Genomic DNA, 24,971 nt, shown 5'->3' on the forward strand with positions numbered 1-24,971 from the left:
TATACATTCTGTTTCATTTTCTATTTCTGTGGAGAGATTTTCCTTTTGAAATTTCCTCAATCGGGGCAGCTAGGTGGCGCAGTGGATAGAGCACCAGCCTTGAATTCAGGAGGACCGGAGTTCAAATGTGATCTCAGACACTTAACACCTCCTAGCTGTATGACCCTGGGCAAGTCACTTAACCCCAGCCTCAAAAAAAAAAAAAGAAAGAAAAAGAAAAAAAAAGAAATTTCCTCAATCATGTACGGAATATTTCTCTTCACTGTCTCACATAATAGTTCCCTTCAATACTGTACTTAGGAACCACATTTTCAAGAAGACTTCCCCAGTTATTAGTGTTCCACACTTCCTCAAATTATAATAAATTTATTTTAGAAATACATTTTTGTTTACTTATGTGTATCTTTGTTCTCCTTTCTATGAAGAAACTATTGTTGTTGCTGTTGTTGGTTTGTCTTTAATTCTTTAAGAAAATGTTTGATATAGTGTAGGTAGATAATAAATGATTTTTGAATTCAATTGAAATAGCAAATTATTTTCTTTGCTGAGAGAACAGGTGACTTTTTCCCCCTACCTCTGAAACATAAAACTTTGAAAGCTGACAAGTATACCTATCCAACATCTACATTTGAGGACTAGTTCCTTGATCCAATGCAAATTTGCTGTGGTCTGCTGGAAACTAGGGCAGCTCAGTGAGAGACACCTTAATAACAATTGGTCAGTCAGTTTAAAACTGAAGCCCAAGGTTACAAAAGGAACAAGATTCTGCATCTTTTAATGAAAGATAAAACAACAATATAAACATACACAGATTTACAGAGAAGGGACCAACTTTAATACATTTGGAGTAAAAGGTGTTTCTCTTTTAAAGATGGTATAAAAATAAATGCAAGAAACATTAACGGAGAGTACAGATGACAGACAAAGACGCAGTTGTTGTTGTTGTTGTTGTTGTTGTTGTTGTTTTTCTGACTGGGAATACATAGTGAAATGAAACCTGTGCTAATTTACTGCTCAATAAATCTGATGCCATAAGCATATTTATTCATATATGTATATATATATTTTTACAATTCTTCCAGGTTGGGATTTACTGCATTTTTTTTTTAAATGAACTCTGTGTCTAGGAGAATCTTTCAAAAAAAAATTGTCACTGTACTTGAACTTGCAGAAAAATAATACACAGATCCAGCTTGATATGAAGGAGGAAGTGAACAGACAAGATTGGAATTGGAAGTGGTGAGAAGAGATAGAATCCCTCGGAGTCTGTAATGCTTCAGTGGAGGCAAAAGAGAACATATCCAGTCCTTTGCTCATGCAACATCTTGGTCTAATGTCCTCTGATCCAGGGACTTAGTGAGCTACAAAGTGTGTATAATGATTCGAGGCTGGGTCCATGCTACAAGTAGATCCTTTTAATAAGACTGAACTAGACTGGTTAACCTCTTGGATGTGAGCGATTTCCCCTGAGGAAAAGATAAGAACACAAACAAAGAAACAGAAAACAGGCATGATCACTGAAAACCTGCTCAACAGCAGCCCTCTGGTGTTGAATGGGACATTATGAAATCCTAGGCAATCAATCCAGTACCAGGGTTGAAATGGGGCCCCTAAGGTACACCTTTGCTTAATTTTTTAGCCATTGGACAAAATTTACCCTCCCTCTCTCCCCCTTTCCCATCCCACCCATTGCAAACAGACTGATGATTTCACAGCACAGATTAGCAAATCATAAACATGTCCATAAACATTCCATTTATGCATAGCAATGATTCAATACCTAAGCCTGCTTTTGTCATATCTATCAAATACAACAATCTAAGATAATGACTTTTCAGATAGGACATTTTTCAGAAGACTCCCTGTCTTAGGAACAAAAGGATGATGGCATGAAAATATTTTTATTTTTTTCTAGGCAACTAAACACGTATTTGTCAAAATCTGTGTTGGTTGAGACTAATGGGTTTAATATCTGATTTAAAAAAAAAAGTAGGATGGAATTTACTGATTTTAAGTGATAGGAACTGTGAGTTAAAGCTCTGACTATTCCACAAAATGAAAGGGAGAAATGAAGGAATTAACTATCTTTCTAATTTGAGGGAATCTCATCAGTTTCCCATTTCCTATCATATAAGTCTTCATCACTGGAAAGAGCAAGAGTGCCTGCCTACAAAGATAATTTTTCACCCTCCAGTAATAATTTTTAAATATCAGATAGGCATTCTGTAGGCTGGTTATTTTTAAAAACCTCATATTACAAAACATTAATCTAAAATAGAAAGTGCTCTAGTATACTCAGATATCTACATAATTTATAGAATGGAAATTTTGTTTCCTGTAGGGTAGAATCAAGGTTGAAGGCCAAGGCAATATTGCATTCTAATCACACACACACACACAAAAAGATGAGACAAAACTCTGCTATGTCCTCACGATATGATGAGGGAGAGCTGACAGAGAAGGAATCATTACTCAAAGGGCATTATTTTTAGAAGTGAAAACATTTGAGTAAACTGTAAGAACATTCAACTGCCAACAAATATACTGAACAACAATAACAACCACAACATGCCTGTTTAAGGATTAATTCAATCTCTCTTGTTAATTTTCACATCAGTCACTACCAATGAGTAATAGATTTTGGGAGCTTATCTTAGCTTTTAATATGAGAGATGGAAAAAGCCAAAGTATAAATTAAGGTCTATCCTAATTTTTCAGTTTTTGTGTTAAAAAAGGAAAAAGAAAAATGGAAATGTCGGAACAACAGGCAACTTGCAAGTATATATGGCCTCAACTAATAAAGGAAGCACACATTTCCTATCATAGTTACAGTATTTCTTTAAGGCATTGAGACCCCAAAAGCATTCTGCTTCTGACTATATAGAAAGTTGCTGTTGTGTAGGATGGCAAAAATCAACCTGCTTTTTCTTCTATTTCCAGGCACTCAAACAACCGCATAATGCTGAAAGAAAAATTAAAAGACAAAAAAAAACACTTTCCTGTTTCTAAGCTGAAGTTTATCTGATAATTTTATAGAGTAATATTAACTGAGTGATTTTTTTTGCAAAGTGTTAATCTGTTAGAACTAAGGAGATACATGCTCTGGGGAGTTGCCTGAGATATACAGAGATTAAATACTTTGCTCTAAATCTAGTAAGGATCAGAAGCTGCTTATGAACCCAGGTTTTTCTGACTCCACTCAATAAACTAAGGATCCTCATTAAATTCTATTGATGTTGTACTGATATTAATGGACCATATATGCTGATAGCCCAGTAAATACATTTTTAAAAACTTGATTCAGCATAGGAACACAAAAATACATTTTAAAAATTCATAGAGTTGGGATGTGAAAGATTTGATTGAACAAGAAAGTTACAAATGTTTGTTGTATTAATCACAGGACTACCTGAAACAAATGAATGACATTCTATGTATCCAAGATAATACTTCTTTTAATATAAAAAGAAATATCTTAACCTCAGTCAGATCCATTCTTTTGAAAACTCTATCTCATTACAATATATCTTAGAAATAATAATAATAATAATAATAATAATAATAATAATAATAATAATAATACCTATTTTGGGGGGAGGGAAAGAATGAAGGAAAAAAGAAAGAAGAAAGGATAAAAAGAGGACTTTCCAGACTGGCAGAAAGGAAGGAAAGATTAAGTATTTTGGTATATGCTTAGCACTATTCTAAGCACTTTATAAATATATATTTTTAATTTGTTCCTCATAACCACCCTGGGAGTTGGTGATAGCTTTATACCCACTTTTAGTTGAGAAAACTGAGACAGACAATGGGTAAGTGACTTATCTACAATCACACAACTAATAAGTGATTGGGATCAAATTTGAACTTAGGTTTTCTTAGCTCCATTTTCATTCACTGAGCCATGTATGTGCCTCTAGAAAGAAGAAATATATGGATGGTTATTCAAATAAAAACATGAGCTCTATGTGTTTTAGGATACTCATTCTGTTAAAAGAAAAAATCTCAAATGGATGGTGTGGGGAGGGTGGGGTGAAGGGAAATCAGGTTTAGTTATAGGTCCAAGAGAAACTATTCAAATTTTAATAATTTGGTAACAGTAATTTGTCAGTAAGATTTCTTGGAAACTATATAAATTTAGCTACTGCTAATAATCTTTTCACAATTTTGCCAAGCTAAAGAATGAGTGGAATTTTTATAGCTAAATTTCAAATTCCTGGGTCCAAGAACTAACAAGAAAAATCAATGGCTTTTACTAATAATGGTTTTAAGTGTCTCTCAAATCAAATTTATAAATAACACAGATTTTTAGCCAAATGTTTATGCACATTATGTATGACATATTTATTCTTTCCTAATACTAAAGGCTAAGAAACTTTAGTGAAAGTAGAAACCTTTAGAGTCAAAAAGAGAACTCACAATAATAGCATAAAGAAATCAAAAGACTATGTCCTCAATTCATCCAGGGAAGTTACACAATGACCAATAAATGGACCATATACTTGAAAAAAAAAGCATAGAACTAATTCAAGGATAAAACAAACCTCAGACTGTTACCTGGCATGCAACTGAACATAAAACATCATTACAAACCACAAAACTATCAAATAAAGACAAAGTTTTCCAGATCCCCTGTAAAAAAAATAATACTAATACCATTTTCTTAATGTGACATAGAATACATGCTTCTATTTAGTAAAGTTCTTGGTATTCAGATTTTGCTGAACACCTTGCTAAAGCCATTCCTTCAAGTTTTAAAAGAAGTAATTACATGCTAAAATAGATAATTCATTAGCAAATAGCTCAGATGGAAAGCTAAGCTTTGAGAAAATACCACCAAGATGATGATAATGGAGAATTATATCAGGGTAGATTTTGAGCTATAACCTCAGTGAGAAGAAACACTAGACTACCTCCTTTTCTGAAGAACTAAATGAATTTTGTAAGGAAGAAGTAAGCATTCAAGTAATTAGTAAACCCCATTTGTTGGCTTGTTTAGCTAAATTAATAAGAGTGTTGCCCAGACAGGGGAAGTGAGTACACTGAGAGACATGTTAAGGCATGAAATTAGAAGCACTTAAGGGAATATATTAAGAAAATAGTATGGTAGAGACAAAAGAGACATGATTTGGAGCTAACAGTTCTGAATTTGAAACCTGGCTATCCAACTTACTACCTGTGAATTTAGGGTAAGTTACTTCCTATCTTTAGAAACTTTTAGTAGCTTCTAAATCTTTTTTTGAGGGTAGAAGCAATTTTAGTTTTGTCTTTTTATGTTTTGTGACTAACACTGTGCCCAATACATAATAGGTACTTAATAATTCATAATTGAATTAATCCAATTTCCTCATTTCAAAAAACAAAGGTATTAAATTAGAGGATTTGGTAAAATCTCTTTCAATTTAAAATCCTACAAATTCAGTTATTCTGAATATTTTTATTCTTTAACTACCTCCCAACAGTTATAACTATCTATACAGTTTGATGAAAGTGTCTTTTAGCTAGTATTTTTTTTTCTTTTTTTAATATCACTCCTTAATTTTTCCCACAGAATGCTGTAATCTAGTAAGGGTCTCATAATGGCCTATTAGCTCCAGATTAGATATAGGAACCAAGAGATTCTAAAGTTTATTTTGATTTTGTTTGAGAGTTCCCTAATTTTCTTTTTTGGTCACTTAAATTCTACTTTCTCATATTACCACAGTATGTTTAAAAAGTACTGAGTTTAGGGTCAAACATATACTCTAAGACTATAACCATTAATAAGATAGTACTGGTTTGGTGATGGAAAATCCTCATTGTATCATCCATCGAAACTTGTTTGGTCTTCAGGCTGTCTATAATATATTCACATTCCAGCTATTAATTCTTATTTTCCTCTATCCCACAATAGCATTTCATGGTTTGGTAGAGTGAAGTTCTCTAAATCACTAAGACCTGAATTTGCAACCTGCCTTTGACACTAGCTTTATGACCTTAGGCAAATCAATCTGGGGTTCAGTTTTTCTATGTCAGTTCAGGATTCAAGTGTCTGATAGGTTGTGGAGAGAAAGAGTATTGGAGCTACTGACCAACGAGTACAGAAGAAATCTAAGATAGAGACCAGTTACTAAAACTATGATGTTGTCCAAGTTGATATATTTTTCAAAGAATAGCAGTAATTCTCTGAATTGTAATCACAAATATAGGGTATTTTTTTTTTTAATTTCCAATGGAAAATCAATTAAAAAAAAATTTCATTTATTTGTTTTGATTTCCAAACCTGGATTTGGAAAAGTCAGAGCTTACCAGAAAAATAATGAGCAGTTGAATCATTTTTACTCCCAAGAAAGAAGCCAATGTAATTTGGAGATTTTCAGTTTCCAGGAATTATTACAAGTCCTATTTGCTTTGCTTGTTTTTTGTTGAAAAATTATAGGAGTAATCTAATCTGTTTATTATTTTTGGCACATTTTGAGCACATTTAACCATGGACTCAAAAAAGGGGGGGGGAGGCCAAAATAGATGACATAAATAAGACAAATTTAACTTAGCATAATAATCTTTGGGGCCCACCAAACTTTTAAAGAAATGGCTTTGGGAGTGCATATACTTATATCTGTTTTTCTGTGTTTATTGTTTGCCCTTTTTCAAAGTATGCTTCAAAGTACTAATATGAAACTAAACAAAAATGATAAAAATAGAAAAAAAGAAACATACCATTAGATTTATAAAGTTCCCTTCTAGGAAAAAAAAGGGTTTTGTGTATCCTGCATGGGGACTTGGAATAGGTGACTGAGACAAAGAAATATGACATTGAAATTTCTAGCACAAACATCCTATAACAACTAGTACAACTACACACATGAAGAAATTAAGAATGAAAATCAAATTGGTACAGGGGAGTAATGCTAAAATTCAGGAAGTCAGGAAAACTTGAATGCAAATTCAGCCTTCAAGAACTTACCAGCTCTGTGATGCTAGACAAGTCACTTAATTTTTGTCTCTCTTAGTTTTTTTCAAATGCAAGAGGGGGATAATAATAGTACCTAATTCGTAAGATTATTGTGAGGATTGAATGAGATAATATATGTGCAATCCTTAACAGAGTGCTTATTAAGTGCTACTGAGCACTTAATGTTTATTCTCTCTCCTTTATCAAATCCCTATGCACCAAAAATGCTAATAATAATAACAATAATAATGTTTATTAAAGACAGCAATCAAAAAAGAGCATAGATATTCAGTACTCAGACCAATAAAGCACGTAAACTAATCTGTTTAATTTCTTTTAATCCAACTTTCTTAATTGTGGGCAATTGATTTTCACTGTGAAAAGAAAGAGAATCATAACATAATAGCTTTAAGAAATGGTAGAGTCTACTAGAGTGTGGTTTTGTTTTGTTTTATTTATCCTTGAGTTATATAAGATGTGAATATATTTGTAAGCAAAAGCGAAGGAGATATTTTCAACTGAAAATTGAGAAAGACAACGTGATCAAAAGGAGAAAATTCCTAGATGAGACAGGATGAAATAGGACCAAAGTTACAAGCAGAGACACAGCTAATGTAAAGGAGAAGGCAACTTTTTCCTTTGAGAAGTAAGGAAAGAAAGAATGGGCACGATATGGAAAAGTCTGTCATCACTGACAAGATTTCTGAATGTTTAATTATCACGTTTGCTGAGCTAACTAACCTCATATTAAAAAAAAAAAAATGCATGGCCTTAGTAGCAGCCATTCAAAATAAAGTTGTGTGCAATTTATAAAAATAAATTAGGCAAATTGTGATAATATGACATTAAGAAGAGCCTACTATGGATTAAAAAAAAAAGAATTTTTCAGCTTTATTTTTGTTACCATTATTTGTTGAATTGAAAAATTATGTGATAATATTTAAGAAAGAGGATGTGGGCTACAATGTGGTTCTGAGTATTTCTTTTAAGTTAGACATCCAGAATTCACCCTGAAGTGGTGAGAGAACCTCTTAGTACAAACCTATAGTTCTGTTCTCCCACCCCTACCTAGCTTCACTGGTTCTATGTATATTTTTTTGTCTCCTCAGTTAAAAAAAGTCAGAACAGAAGTGAGTAGAAGGGACAATGTTGTAAAAAATTACCCATGTATGTTCAGTCAATAAAAAGTTATAAAAAAAAAAACAAACAAAAAAAAAACCCTAACATTCAGGGCAGCTAGGTGGTGCAGTGGATAGAGCACTGGCCCTGAAGTCAGGGGGACCTGAGTTCAAATCTAATATCAGATACTTAACACTTCCTAGCTGTGTGACCCTGGAGCTAACAGTTCTGAATTTGAAACCTGGCTATCCAACTTAACTACCTGTGAATTTAGGGTAAGTTACTTTCTATATTTAGAACCTTTTAGTAGCTTCTAAATTTTTTTTGAGGGTAAAAAAAAAAAAAAAAAAAAAAAAAGTAAGTTCCTTGAGGGCAGGGATTGTTTTATTTTGGTTTCTTTGTTCCCACTTTCTATCAAGTGTCTGACACATAGTATGAACTTAATAAGTGTTTTCCATTTTTAGCTAAACTGTGTTGTACTTCTTGAAAAGTGCTACAAGGTTTTCCTCTACTCATACATGTGGCAGTGATGATCAAATATCCCAAAACATCTATGGCTCCTCAAGAAGCATCCCAAGGCTATTCTTGATCTAAAGGTGCTACAACACTGTTCAATCCATAGAATTTACAAGACAGGTAAGGATTAAGCTACACCAATAATAATAATAATAATAATAATAATAAAATAAAGTATGAACCTGTTGTCTAAACTAGGTATTCATATTTGCCAACCGCTGATCATTTAATGACATCCTATAAAAATGAAGTCATTCTGTTCTTAAACAAGACTTCATCAAACCTTGTCAATTAAACAAGATGTATGTGTCTATAACTCTACAATAAAATGATAGGTTAGATGATTTTGAAATCTCTGAGAAAAGAAAGAGAATTGGAAAGAGTTCAACTTTCCTCAGACTTTCAGTATATCTGCACCCTTCTAACTGGATTTGCCAATGTTTTTTATGGTGAGGAAAGCCAATAACCATCTTGTAAATTGTTTCCCCTTTAGTTTCTTTGGTGTCATAACTAATGCAGCTTACTTATTGTCATATTTTCTCCTCTTAGACAATAAATCCCATGGCATTTAATTAGAAAAGATGGGGGCACTAAGTGCCCCGTAGGGTATTTACATTGTAGATTTACATCTTGTATCAATCACTTTCCTATTAGAGTTTTTCATCTGATCACAGACTTTTTCTGATTCTTTATAATATTAGTAAACATACAACACTTTATAGGGATTTTTTTTGTTATATCTTCAATAGTATCAGTTGTATAAAATATGGCTGTTGACATTTTTTAAGATATTAAATTTTGTCTCTCCTTCCCTAAGGTGGGGACCTACATTAAAGGAAATGGAGTGGTCATTAAGCCTGTATTATAGTGTCATGAATTCTGAGCCAGTAATGACCTTTAGAATTCCAATTCCCTCATTTTACAGAGGAGAACATTGAGACATGAAGAGGTTAAATGATTTGATCAGAATCACATAGCTAATAAAGTATATAAAGCAGCATTTGAACTTAGGTCTTTCTGACTTCAAGTTCATGATCTGTATCTTTGGCCATGCTGTTGATGTCCTGGTTTATTTAGCAATGACTTTTATGAGTTTATTGGATGAAACTCAGAACTACAATTAACCCTTTTAAAAATTTCATTTGAAATAGGATTCTAGTATCTCACATAGGAACCTGTTATAATATCTCACAATAATATGCAGCAAAGCTTCATGATTCTGCTTTGTATCCCAAATATTAAATAAGATTAAAAGTATTTTAAAAAGAAATTTCAGGATTTCTTTCTTTCCTGGTTTTCTAGGTACTTAAAATAGATATTGGTATTATTGGAATGATTAATACCAATTAAGCCTATAGTAGATTGCTTTTTTTAGATGAATTAATGAAATTCTAAAGTTAATATTTTCTGCTCATAATCTAAATTCTTTTTATTTAGGACCAGAATGAATTTACTCCAATCAATTGCTCAATAAGTAAGCATTTTTAAATAGCTATTATGTGACAGAAACTATAATAGGTGCTAGGATACAAAAATAAATATTATCTTCATTTTATCCTTAGGGAGAAATAACTTGGAAGGTGTTTTTATTGCCTAATTTTACAAATGAGGAAACTGAATGAGAGCTTGAATCACTTGCCTAGGCTCACACCCCTTACACTGTAGGTAGTATAGTGTCTAAAGATGTATACTAAATAAATATATAATCTATGTAAATATATATCATTTGTATTACAAAGTAATATTGAGAGATAAACCAATAGGAACTTAGGTAGATAAGCAGAGAATTCATATGATGATCTGAATGGAAACAAAGAATTCCAATAGATTGAAGTGAAGTAAGAGTTCAACCCAAGCCTGCAAAGTCATGAACTGGGAGATAAATATGAAAAAACAAAAACAAAAACAAAAACAAAAAAAAAACAAACTAGAATAACCGCCTGGCTATACTGCATAACATGGGAATGTGTGTAATGTTTTTTGAGGCTGGTAAGATAATTTGGAGACAGTTTGTGAAGAGTCTGAAATAAAGACTCTTAAAGGGAGCTAATGTCTTATTTTAGTGATAATAAGGACTTAAGCAATGAATGAAGAAATGAAAAACCTTTATTATAGGCTTGATAAGCATTAGGCACTCTATTAAGGGAGATGCAAATGGATAAATCATGAAGATCTGTCTCTTAGGAATTATGGTCTGAGAAATAAAAAATAAAAGATTATGAATTAATCAAAAGTTGCTGTTGTTTGTCCTTCATTCTCAAAGAAAGCTATGACGTCAGAGATTTGATACCATGACATACAAATGAACTGGATTTAAATGAGGGAGGGCTGTGCAAGGTCACCTGCCTCACTTTCTTTTCTGGAGCCATCTGAATCCAGTGGCAAGATAAAGATGACTAGAGATGGACTTAGATGCAGTGGGAGACCTTGGACTTTTTAAATTAAGGTCTCGGACAGGTCTCAATTTGATTGAAGCAATATCCTTTCAATGATTAAACCTACATAAGAAATGAGACAAAAAATGGTCTCTTTTTTCCTAGTTTCAAAAAAGAATCAATTTGGGAGGGGAAGACTCCCACGGTTTCTGGCCAAAACTGAGCCAATGAGGGACCAAATAATGACCAAGTGAATCTTGGATAGGGACCCATTGTTGTCCAATCAGTAAAAGCTCTAGTATCAGGCAACTGAAATATACTTTCAAGAGACAATGATAGTGTTGATTTTTATTACTGAAGTAATATAACAAGTTGATTTGGCCAGATAAAAATAAATCACTTTGGTACTTTAATGAGGAGGGTGAATTAACTAAAAGGTGAAGTATTTGCAATAATTGATAGAATGAATACATCCCATACCAAAATAAGGTCAAAATTGGTACATGATTTAGGCATTTAGGGTGATACCTTGAGCAAACTAAGAGAGCAAGGGATAATTTGTCTCTCAGATCTTTGGAGAAGGGAGGAATTTTATGACCAAAGAAGAATTAAAGAACATTATAAAAAGTAAAATGGACAACTTTGATTATATTAAATTAAAAAGTTTTTGCACAAACAAAATCAAAACAAACAAGATTAAAAGGGAAATACAAAGCTGGGGAAAAACTTTTAAAACCAGTGTTTTTGATAAAGGTCTCATTTGTAAAATATATAAAGAAATTAGTCAAATGTATAAGAATACCAGTCATTCCCCAACTGATAAATGGTCAAAGGATATGAATGATTTTCAGATGATGAAATTAAAACCATCTGTAGTCATATAAAAAAAATGCTCTAAATCACTCTTGATTAGAGAAATGCAAATTAAAACCACTCTGAGGTACTACTTCACACCTCTCAGATTAGCTAAGATTAGAGGAAAAAAATAATAATAAATGTTGGAGGGGATGTAAGAAAACTGGGACACTCATACATTGTTGGTAGAGTTGTGAAATTATCCAAAAATTCTGAAGAGCAACCTGGAATTATGCCCAAAGTCTATCAAACTGTGCATACCTTTTGATCCAGCAGTGTCATAATTGGGTTTGTATTCCAAAGAAATATTAAAGGAGGGAAAAGGACCCACATGTGTTAAAATATTTGTAGCAGCTTTTTGTGGTGGCAAAGAATTGGAAAATGAGTAGATGCTCATCACTTGGAGAATGGCTGAACAAGTTGTGGTATATGAAGGTAGTGAACTATTATCGTTCTATATAAAATGATGAACATGGTTTAAGAAAGCCTGAAAAGATGTATACAAACTGATGCTAAGTGAAACAAGCAGAACCAGGAATACAATATACACTGTAACAGCAAAACTATATGATAATCAACTATGAAAGAATTGTTTCTTGTCAGTGGTTGAATGATCCAAGGTAATCCCATTAGACTTTGGATAGAAAATGCCACCTGCATCCAGAAGAAAAAAGAAACAGAACAACTATGGGGATAGACTGTAAATCAACACATATTATTTTCACCTTTTTTTTTTTTTCTGTTTCTTTTTTTTTTTAATCTCTTCCATGTTTTTTTTTTCTTTTTGTTCTGATTTTTTCTTTTCCAACATGATTCATAAGGCAGTGTGTTTTAAAAATAAGTAAAGAAAGAAAGTTGATGGAGTAAAGTAGAATTCACTAGTGCACAAACTTAGACCAAAAGATCATTTCTAAAGAACTAGGGAAACACACTATCTTGCTTCAACTGGAGATTCAGTTGGGATTCTTGGGTATGGTATCTTTGTCAATTGTTTACTTAACTGTTTTTCTTTCTTTCAAGAGAATGATCACTGGTGGGGATAGGAGAATCATTAAATAGAGAAATGGAAGCAAGGAAAGAGGGAAAAAGAATGAGAAAGAAGGAAGGAAGGAAGGAAGGAAGGAAGGAAGGAAGGAAGGAAGGAAGGAAGGAAGGAAGGAAGGAAAAAATTATTGTCTCTTCTTAACTTGGTTTCTAACTCCTCCCTTTGATACATACAGTTAGCACTTAATAAAAAATGGCTACATATTATACCACATAGTAAATTATTAACTTTAAAAGCAAATCATGATGATAGAAGACAAAAAAAAAAAAAAAAAAAAAAAAAAGGAAAGGCAAAGAAAGTAATGCAAAGAGGAGGATTATTGGAAAGAAGGAATTCTGAGTTTATGAATTCAAAATGAACTTCCATGGAGATAACTGCTACTTTTTCTTTCAATGATTTGTGACATACATCTTTCATATTGTTGTATTTTCTCCAGGAAATAATAAATTTATATGTTATAGGCTGAAGAGACATCCCTAAAAATGCAATAAAGGTACTGATTTTTTAAATAACCAGTTGAGGAAAATGAAAAATTATGTAGTAGTCTCCCATCATCCTGAAAATCTCATGTGTATTTCCATTGGAACAAAATATATACAGGAATGCATAACAGTTTTAACACCATAGATTTGTGGTAGATCTCCAATGCACCAAAAAATCCTTTAATCCTCTGAGTAGAAAAGCATTAACCTTCAACTAGGAAAAAACATTAACATAATAATTGGTTATGTTAATGACCAGATGGTTAATTTAAATAAAATTAATCAATGTGTTAATTGGGGGGAATATGAGAGATAGTGGTTCCCCTTTTCTTCTATGCCTGTTTTAATTTTTTTTTTTTAACTCCAGTCCAAATCATCCATTTATTCGTGAGGGCAAACTACTATGAAACATTTCATTCCTCTCCTCATTTGTTACCTAATTCTTTTGCAAAGTCTAAAATATAGAATAACTTGGGTAAGAGTAGGGCATTATAGTCAGGTTTGGGTACTGCATACGTGTTGTAGAGAGATGGGATAGGAACTAGTGGATTCTTTTTTTGTTCCTTTTGTCCTCTCAAGATCTACTGTGACTTTCAGTTACCCATGCTGATTACAATCTCAGAGACAAAGTTCAAAGATCATTAGATGATTAGAAAATGTTTGATATGAAACAGTCTTCTTGGACAACACACAATCACAGTGCAACATGCCATGGCCACACCATCAAGCAAAAACTTGGGGTTTTTGTTTCAAATAGCATTCACTGCTTTATTTTCAATCTCTACATCTTCCCCTCACTTGGAGTACTTTTTCTATTTATGCCTTACAATCAGATTATGACCTGAGATTACTAAAAATCTAGGCCTGAGTCAAGGCTTCTATTGGAGGAATTGAAAATTTAAATTGTATCAGAGTACAGATTATCCCTAGAGTATCTCAGATTTTAGGCCTTTTGTCTCCCAATCTTATCTTACATATTCTTAACACTTACCATTTTAAAGTCTTTTAGATACTCTAACTTGGGGGACATAGCCAGTAATTCACAAAGGTGACCTGTTCCCACTCCACCCACTTCCAACTTTTATTCTCATCTAGGGTAACTAAAAACAAAAACCATGATCTTTGCTGAAGCTGATCAACTTCCATTTCAAAACACACACAGAGCTCCATTGAACTGGTCATCACAGCAAAAGCCACAACAAGCACATAGCAGCATGGAACTAACTGCACGACTCAACAGACAATGCAGACAAACTTGAGTATAAACCAAGATTGTTCTACCTCTTTTCATAACAGGTTAGTGCTGGCCCTCAGTGTTGGTGTACAGTTTTTATGGCATGGGAAAATAGGGATGTTTCTGCCCTATAAAAATAAATGTGTTGAATGCTTTAGTTTGAGCTTACACCAGGTCAGAAAGATCCAAAACAAGGACATCACCAAAACACATGGGGGAGAAAAGGAAAGTGTCGGCAGGAAAGTGACTGATTTCCTATGTGCTTTGATGCAATATTTTCCAACATCTTTCTGTGAATAAAGAATAGAGGAATCATATTGATGGGACATTTTAAGGGCTTGTATCCTGCTACCAAAAGGCATTCATATATAAGCTTTTCCTTAAGCCATTCAAAAGGTCATTCTTTCCACAAATGACAAATGTGAAAGATATAAGGAAACCAGACTCTTTTCATTTGTCTAACTCTCAGAAAGACCAATATGAGGGAAAAGCAGGATAGAAACATATGTTCTTTTTAGAACAACTATGAGGCAAAAGTTAAAGGAGCCCTCCTAGGTCTTTCCATTATTTGATTAAAAAAGAAAGAAAAAGTTGGTATTCTTCCTTTTTTATGACCTATTTCATGCTTCTTTAAGCATCCAAAGCCCAAACACATTGTCTTCCTTTTGTAGCATCTTGTCCCCATCAGGCAATGGGAGATGTAACAGAAAAGGAAGCTTAGAGGGAAGCATGAAATCCCAAATTTGTGTAACCGTAACACATTCATCTGTTGTGACATCAATAGAGCAAAGGTGAGGGGTAAAGCTGGGAGTGGAGAATATCTCATTGGACTTAGCCATCTTTAATCTGTCAGGATAAAACACTTACCACATATGTGCAAGTTTCTCAAAAGATGTTCTGCGATCCATTGAGTTGCCCAACTTACTTGAGATATGAGAGGGATAGGTGGGCAGAGGAAAAGAAAGAAAGGTCCATAAAAGAAAGAAAGCAAAAACAAAACAAAACAAAACAAAAGAAGCAGAAAATAAAAAGATGATGTAATGCAAAGCTGCAACAAAAATGTCATGTAAGAAATCAAGGGGGTACTAGTAGAGAGTCACTAATGAAATACTTTCTATTCTTTTTTTTTTTCTGCAGCTAGCAATTTAAAAAAGAAAAGGAGATTTCCTCCTATGCATAAAATTAGCATGATAAAAATAAAATCAGAATAGTCAAAAATGAAGTTAGTGTCAGATGCTACTATACTGTCATTTGTTTGGTCTATGGATTTCTGGAGATAAGCAACAGTTCAGAAGCTTTCAATGTTTTGCTATCAAGACTATCTCTGATGGTCATCTAGAGTATTAATATATGGAATTTCTTCTCAATTATATAAGTAGTCCTGCCTTAGATGACCTGATAAAAAATATCTTCATTTCATATGGTACAAAATGTTTCAAACTCTTAAAAACTGAAAGGTGGTATGATATTCCTAGTCCAACCCTGCCCTTGTCCCAATATTTCCATTGATTTAAAGAGAGCTGTGGGAATTTGGACTTTGAGAATGAATATAAGGCTTGAATGATTCTAACATGCTTTAATTCACCTTTGCTCACTGTGTACATGTCTCACTTTTAGTGTGTCTATACTCTTTCAGACATTGTAAATACCCAGAGCACGGGAATAATCGAACTGGGCAAAAATCACCAAAAAATATTTCATAGAAAGGCCTATTAAATTCGAGATGAGAATAATGGCAAAAAAACCCCATATGCAGTCCAATGTAAGTAATATGATCTGTGCCCAAGTAAATAATGAACCTGTTTAATGAAAGGAAGGCCCTTTTAAAGGAAGGCATTTAGAGAATTATTTTTTTTTCCTCTCTTTAATAAGTGACTCTTCATTTTTTTCCTTAAACTAAATAGAAAATTCACATAAAATTGAAAATAAAAAACTTATAATAAAATTTGGAATATATGAATGCATGCATCAGAGAAAATGAAAAAAAAAACAAAAACAAAAACAAAGGAAAAGGGGGAAAAAAGAACTTATTTGACCCTGCAAAAATGGATAAGGCTTTCTTGGCCAGGGGCTTTAAGTCTACCTACCAGATATCTAGCAGCATGGACCCTGCAGAGGAGACTGGACTATTTAATACCAAAAACTAGGAAAGTTAAAAAAATGGTAAGAAAGCCCAATACCTTTTTCTTCGCCTGTAACAGCTCCTGGTAGGCACTGGATCGTATGAAACGTGGGTAGGAATCACTTTTCATCAATTTGTAAATGTGCTCCTAAAAGGAAAGAATAGCTTAGATAGTATTTTTATGAATGCTTTAGAAAATCCAAAACGAGGAGAGTAAAGAAGAATAAATACCACCACATGTCATCCAGGCACTAGGAGGAAGGATGAGACAGATCTGATGTGTACTAGATATAATAACAATAAAAATATTATCAATGGAAATAAGTATGATAATGATAAATTTCCTTATATTTCTAGTATGTCATAGTTTTTTTTTTTTTATACTATAAATACTATAGTATCTTATTAGTGAATTATTTTATGAAATGGCCCAGGTAGACATGGAACATATAAATTTGACTTAAGTCATTTCCAGAATAGAATGCATAGCAAGAAATACAATATAGCAGTTCTGAACTCAATTATTTTGTTACAAATAATTCTAAAGATAAACCTAGTTGTACCCTGTGCCAAATGCAAAAGAGAGTTTAAGCAATCTTGCAGATCATTCTGAATCTAATTTAAATAACTCTGGTTCTAAGATTTATTCTGGGCCCCAGAATATTCAGTTTGCTTTTGTGTATATAGCTGATTAAAATGTAAGCTCCTTAAAGACAGCATCTATTTTGTTCCCTTTTATTCCTAACCCTAGCACCATGCCTTAGGTAAAGTAAGTATTTAACTAATCCTTATTGGACTTGAACAGACTAACTGACCTGGAAAGTTGTTCTTCAGCATATTTTGTCCCAAAGCTGAAACTCCAGACCTATTCTGAAGATTTTTTAGCTAACAGATCTCAGGACCTTACAAATTCTGATCACACAGAAGGAAGTATTGAAGGGAAAGCAGGAAGGAAGGAAGGAAGGAAGGAAGGAAGGAAGGAAGGAAGGAAGGAAGGAAGGAAGGAAGGAAGGAAGGAAGGAAGGAAGGAAGGAAGGAAGGAAAGAAGGAAGGAAGGAAGGAAGGAAGGAAGGAAGGAAGGAAGGAAGGAAGGAAGGAAGGAAGGAAGGAAGGAAGGAAGGAAGGAAGGAAGGAAGGAAAGAAGGAAGGAAGGAAGGAAGGAAGGAAGGAAGGAAGGAAAGAAGGAAGGAAAGAAGGAAGGAAGGAAGGAAGGAAGGAAGGAAGGAAGGAAGGAAGGAAGGAAGGAAAGAAGGAAGGAAAGAAGGAAGGAAGGAAGGAAGGAAGGAAGGAAAAGAGAAACCTGGTGATACAAACTGCTTTTGGCTTAGATTGGAAAACTTCCAGGTATTCCAGATATTAAGCCTTACACTAAAATGTATTCTTATAATTCTTATAATAACCCCATGATTCATCTAGTCTAAATGTGGGCTCCCTCAAGACTAATAATGACTTGGAATTAGCTAGAACTTAATCATGGTTCACCCAGTAGTGTCTACCATATACCTCAGGGAAACTGCATGAGCACTTCACAAAAGGAGATCGGGACTTCTTTCCAATTAGGAGTTCAACATTTTCCCTTTGCCACATGAATTCTATAAGCTTAAGATTGCATCCTGGATTTGGTTATGTACATCTCTGTGACTGTTATTATGTCATTTTCATCATGTCTGACTCTTCGTAACCCCATTTGGAGGTATTCTGGGCAAAAATACAGGAGTAGTTATCATTTCCTTCTCCAAATAATTCTGCAGATGAGGAATAGAGGTTAAGTGACTGTCTTAGGGGTTCTCAGACCAGATTTAAACTGTACCCACTGTACCACCTACCTACTAAATGACTCTAGCTGACAATTCCCATGAACTGTTTATTCAATGAGGAAGAGATGAGTTGGAGTTTTGAGCTATAGTACTAAAAACCACTCTTCCTCAAAGTTTCTTTTTGAACCTAGCGGAGAGAAATTATCAGTTGTTCTCTAGCGACCTAATTTGACAGTCTGAGTGGGGATTAGGAGAGTAATACCAGAGGAAGTATTGTATCAGGGTTGAGATGGAATTGGATCAGTTGTTGAAATATTAATATGGAGTTCATTTTGAAGAGTCTGTTCTCTTAGAGCTGATTTAAGAAAAAAAATGGGTATATGTATATGTGTGTATGCATACATTTTTCTCTTTAAATCAATAATATATTTGTAATCTGTATTGGTGTAGGGAAATTAATCATCTATAGTTTCTTATATCAATGCAATCACACAGCCAGAATAACACACACACACACCTGAAGAACCATAATTTGTAGCACATAGTAGTTAGACACTGCCCTGACTTTTCTAGGGCCAAATATTCTAACTGCATCATTAAGCCCTTTGAATATAGGGCCTAATTTGTCAAGGCCAGTTACCTGTATGCTAATGCAAAACTTTTAAATTGCAACTAGGTTCAATGGGGAGAAAAGCAATCTAATGTTAGGTGGTATCATGTCATTTGGGAAAATGCTCATAATATTTTTGTTGAACTTCCTATAATCAAACTAACTTTCACTGCTCCAAGGGAAACAAAAAATCTCTTCAGACTTTAAATAGGTATTTCCTACCCATCTGACAAATAACTATCTTCATAAAGCATAGAAAGAAAATACTGAAATTTCACCCTGAATAGCTGGAAGAAAAGAAATCTGCATTGGGATGGGCATCTGTGACAGAACTTTTATATTGTTTTCTCATGCATATCTCTGTTTCATTCAATTGTTTCCATATGGGATGACATGATAGAGCCATTGGAGTTGAGATTGAGATTTAAACATGTGTTGACTTTTTACCTCCATAGTCCTTGTTTCCTCAATCCCAAAGTGAGTGGAAAAATGTATAGTATACTGACAATATAAAGAAAGAAAGATCTTCCCTTAAATACTTCTTTAGTTTTATGGTTTAATTTAGGAAAAAGTGATAATTGGTCAGAGATTCTTTGTGTAGATGATATACTTTTATATAACAGCTTGAAAACTTATTACATATATGTTTCAACATTAAAACAGGTAATCCTTAAAGGAGAATTTTTCTTTGAAAGTTGTTTTTTTTTCCCCTAAAACATCAATTATTTATTGTTGAGGAAGAAACAAACTAAAGTAATTTTTATGATGGTCCATGGCAATGTATGGGATTGTGACTTAGACTCAGTTCTACCAGATCTATTTAGTCCTAACCTCTTTCCTGATCTCTATTCTCTATTCTTGAATGGCCTATTGGACATCTCAAACTAGACGTGTCATAGATATCTTACACTCAAAATATCCAGACTAAACTCATTATCACTTCCTCCCACATCCCACCTACACCCATATCCACACCCACATACCCCTACCCTTCTGCTCTTTCTAACTTTGTGCTTACTATTGAAGGTACTATCATTCTTCTATTTACTATATTATTTAAAAACTTTTGAGAGACATAATTTCTAGGTAATTTAATTATATTATTAATACGACTAACAGGATGGTCGTTTGATCATCTCTCTTAGATTAAAGACAATCATGACTGTGGCCTCATAGTTTATATTCTTTTAGATGTTCAATGAAGGGCTGCTGACATCATGTCATCTTATAGACAGAGAAAGTATCTCAGACCACCTCTTGAGTCTTGAGTTAAATAAATATAAGGAAGGCTCTGACCCCATCAAGCTTAAGTAGAACACAACAGATTTTCCCACCTTAAGTTAAATTCCTTATAACTTGGGTGGGATCTGATGGGGAGTTAATTCAATCTCAGTGATATCCTTCAAAAGATTGAACTTTCTGGACTTTGGAAGAAGAGGAGAGATCTGAATCGCTCCAAAATATTGGTTATTAATAATTATGTCTCTCTTAGGATCACAAACTAGATGTCACACTTAATTTTTCACTTTTTATCATTGTCCTTAACCCCCTCCACCCAGACATCCAATCAATTGACAAGTCCTGTCTCCTCTATGTTCCTAAAATATCTTATATATGCCTTCTTCTCTCCTCTGACATTGCCACCACTCTGGTCCAAACCTTTATTTTCTTAGACCTGCACATTTTAATTGCTTTCCATCTCAATTCTCACCCCAATCCAGTTCATTTTCCACTTAGCTGTCAAACTGATCTTTTTAAAACTCAGGTGCAAATATGTAACTCCCTATTTTATAAAGCCAGTGGCCATACTCCTTAAGACTAGATTCTATATCTATATCTGTATATGTATATATTCTATAAATAGATAGATAAAGTTAAAAATTGGCAGCTAGAAAGATAAAATGGAGATGAGGGGAGAAAAAAGTAAATTAAATTCCTGATAATAAGGGGAAGGACTAACAGCTAAGGTGATGATTGAGAGAGAATCAGGAAAGGCCTTGCAGTAGGAGAAGATGAAGCAACCTAGCTCAAGAACTCAAAAGAGCTAATTTGCAAATAACTAAATTAGGGAGGAATGGTCTGCTTTACCAAAGATTATACCTGGGAAAAGATTCCATCCTTTAGTAATTTCTAAATTTAGTCATTTCTCCTAAGACACTTCCATTTTATTGTCTATAAAATCTGGAAGTATTACAGACATTGAAAGGCAAAATTACAGGAATTGCTGTTGAATGAAGATGGAACGGTTATGGGGAGCTCTTTTGAAATTATATCCTTAAGAAAACATAATTGATTGACTCCCATACATTCAGACAAAGCTTTCTAAAACTAAGTCCTCCTGCTACTGACCTGAGCATCTTCAAATGTGTACCGTCCTGGCTCCTTCACATTTTGTGTGGTTTTGTCATAACTTTTGGAATCCAAATTAATGGCACTGGGAGCACCTGGAGCCAAAAATTCCTGCCATATTTCCTGGACCCGGGTGGGGACTTCCCGAATGGTTCTTTTCTTTAAGTCTTCCACTGCCAGCCAGAACCTATTGGGAATGAAACAGTAGGCATTTACTCACTAGCTGATTTTTGAAAATTCTTAATGTGCTATTTAGCCATGACACAAACAGCAGGAAACAAAGTTCTCAGTTTCTCTTCTTTCATGATATCAGAACCATCTGTTTCCTCCAACTCCCTCTGAAAAAGCTGCAGAAGGATAAGAAAGCATAGGTAGGATGAATACTTTTTTCTTTATAGTTTGCAAAAAGAACAGCATATAATTCTGCTCTAAAATGACTCTGATATGCTTCATATGTTGAGAGGGAATGAAGATGACAAAAATGCCCTTTTTGGAAATAATCCATGCTCAAAGCCGATCTGACAGAGACTTGCCTCTATCCCAAGGCTCCAGAGTTTAGCAAACAAGTAACAGGACACTGCGGAACCATTCATCATAAAGGATGGATGCTAAGGGGGAGAAAGCATTGTGCGGAGGAAACCCTGAGAACTAAAGACATAGGGACAAAGTATACCATATGATTTCATGTTCCTTCCTTAGAATCTTACCAGTTTAAGTCAGTAAGGGAGTGGCTATAGAAAGACTTTTTATTCTCCCTAGGCTAGGAAGATACCAAATATGTGAATAATCATGATGAAATCCAAAATCCAGTATTACATAATGTCCTAGCCAGAATGATTGTTGAGTTATAAATTGTTGTAGGTGATAAGAAGTGAAAGACTGATGTATGAAACTTCTACTTAGTCAAGTTTTGAAAGGCCAAAAGCTTTGAGAAATTTGTAAGGAAGATTGTAAAGTAAAAAGAACTTGTAATTTAAACTGAAAAGAAGAGGAGTTAGACTGTGTAGTTATTGACAACTTGTGAGAGAAAAATTTGGGAATGGATAAAGAACTGCAAGGAAGTCAGGAAGAGCTGGGATGGAATCCTGATTCTAATATTGGCTTTGTAACTCAGGGCATTTATTAAACCTCTCTGGACTTCAGTTTTCCCATGTTTAAGATTTATTAATAATGTTTTTACTGTTGAGCACACAGGGATATAAGACTCAGATATAATAATATATAATAGCATTATTGAATGGTATATTAATTTTATCCTTAATAATATCCTATTAAATATTTGTGCATCATATGTATCATCACATATGTATATTATGTTACATATACAATATATGTTTATATAGTTCATATACATATGCACATATAATATACATACAAATACACACACATATATGTTCTCAATTGCTTTTCACAACAACCTTGTGAAGCAGATACTGTTATTGATCCTCATTTTACAGATGAGGATACTAAGGCTTGGAGGAGTTAAATGAGTAGCTCACCATCACACAGTTAGTACATATTAGAGGCTGTATTCTAATACACATTTTCTTGACTCCAAGTCAAATGCTTAATTCACTTCTCCCTTATATCTTTATGCAAACTAGCTACAATGACATTTAAGTAGTTAAACTGTTTTTTAAATAAGGAATTTAGTTTTAAATATAAAGCTTTTGTGTAGAAATGTTTGCTTTATCCCACATCTTCTATTTATCCATTTTTAGACTAAATTTATTTATTTATTCATTTTTAATAGCTTTTTATTTAACAGATATATGCATGGGTTTACAGCATTGACAATTGCTAAACCTTTTGTTCCAACTTTTCCCCTCCTTCTCCCCACCCTTTCCCCCAGCTGGCAGGTTGACCAATACATGCTAAATATGTTAAAGTATATGTTCAAACAGTTGTTTTGCTGAACAAAATGAATCGGACTTTGAAATAGTGCACAATTAACCTATGAAGTCACTGTACCCTCAAGATAGTCATTTTGATATATTTCATCTCCAATTGTGTTTACTAATCAGAATTGATTGGCATATCTAAGGAATACTTACTTTTGAGGGACATATATACTATGAGTGCCCTGTAATCAAGGGTCTAAGAGAGATAGCCAAATGACCATCCTTTAATTAACAAATGTGCTGGACTTATTAATAAAATGATTAAATTACCTGGAATTATGTCTTGGAATTTTTTCATTATCACAAACATATTTTCAAAGAGCTTATTCTAATGTCTTCTGATAAAGGAAGAAGACAAATGAAAGAGAAAGTTAAAGGGAGGTGGTACAAAGTTTCTGATGAGGAGTTGAACAAGTTAAGAGAGTAAATTTATCTGAGAGATTAAGTGCACATAGCAGGAGCTCCTCATGATTCTAGCCAGGGATTTCCCCCCAAAAGGAAAGTAGGCACTGAGGCAACATCACCCAATGTCTCTATTTCCCAGGTGCTCATGAGTTTCTCTCACTTTTAACTATTCAGAGACACATACACACATACACACACACCTTTTGCAGATAGATCTAAGAAGTACTGGTAAGGGTGGTCAGTCAAGGGAAATTAATTTACATATCTGGGAGACTACAAATTAGCTTTTTGTCTTCAAAATAGACCATTCCCTGACCATCTGAAATATTTTGTGCCAGACACAAAACAGTTTTTATCTACCATGAAGCTCACATAAAATGTGAAACTTTATGGCAGATACAGATTTCTGATATGCATTCTCAGGGTGTGTTTGTGGTTATCCTGGACAATCTGTGGAATGTTAGGCATATTCACTCAAAGACAGCCGGTGATTTGGAGCCATGATATAAAGGAGGGAACACAGAATTGTCTTCCTGAATAACTTGAATATTCTTTATATGAGGATTTGGAAAACCTTCTTATAGAAGCAACTATGCTAAATTCCATTGAAAGCTGGGGGGTGGGGGGAATCTATTGAACTCCAAAAAAAAGAAAATTTCAATTTTATGAGAATACTTAAGTCTGTAAAAAGTTAAAGAGCGTATCGAGTTTCCAGAAAAAAATAATGGGGAAGCTTTAAAATTGCATTTTAAATGTGCTAGAAAGTCAGGACTCTGGTTAATGGTCTTAAAACTGTCAAAGAACATAGCAGTGACTCAGAGCAAAACTACAGTTTATTTCCAGGTGTCCTGTTAGTTATGAGACTTCCAAAATATGTGAAAATAACATTCATACCAGATGTGCGGGCTGAATGCAATTGTTCACCTGTCACAAACTAAGTTCAGCTGGTTTTTGCTTCCAGCTGCTGGCTTGCTATTTTGACATTTGGAAGGTTAAAACAAAAGAAAGAGGAAAAAAACACAATTTCTGCCTTTTAGATTTTTCTCAAATTATATGATAAATACATTTAACATCAGGTCTCCTTCCTCCCTTGCTAGATCACTATACTTACCTTTGCTTCAAAAGTGCTAAGAGAATGAATAGCTTCACAGATACTATTTGCAATTATGTGAATACTATAAGGTATGACCAAATAGGCTATTGAGGATCCTCAAGTCCAATAGACTTCAAGCTAACAATTTCCTTTGCTCATTGTATCCATTTCAGG

The 24,971-nt window shown here is 33.8% G+C and overlaps 1 protein-coding gene across 3 annotated transcripts in view; it reads right to left on the reverse strand.

The window, feature by feature from the left end:
- Nucleotides 1–227: 227 nt before the first annotated feature.
- The window catches only part of RGS7 (regulator of G protein signaling 7), a 636,920-nt gene continuing 612,176 nt past the window's right edge, over nucleotides 228–24,971 (reverse strand). The window contains exons 15-18 of one of the 3 annotated variants that reach the window (XM_074262504.1): nucleotides 21,399–21,585; nucleotides 16,741–16,830; nucleotides 14,608–14,688; nucleotides 228–1,466 (exon numbers count right to left, since the gene is read on the reverse strand). In XM_074262504.1, the coding sequence (XP_074118605.1) occupies nucleotides 14,614–14,688; nucleotides 16,741–16,830; nucleotides 21,399–21,585 (352 nt within the window). In that variant the 3' untranslated portion in view covers nucleotides 228–1,466; nucleotides 14,608–14,613. The remainder of the gene's footprint in view (nucleotides 1,467–14,607; nucleotides 14,689–16,740; nucleotides 16,831–21,398; nucleotides 21,586–24,971) is intronic. The other 2 variants (XM_074262502.1, XM_074262503.1) reach the window with 2 other exon arrangements.

This window comes from Sminthopsis crassicaudata, chromosome 4 (assembly GCF_048593235.1).
Source record: "Sminthopsis crassicaudata isolate SCR6 chromosome 4, ASM4859323v1, whole genome shotgun sequence".
Classification (NCBI taxonomy): domain Eukaryota; kingdom Metazoa; phylum Chordata; class Mammalia; order Dasyuromorphia; family Dasyuridae; genus Sminthopsis; species Sminthopsis crassicaudata.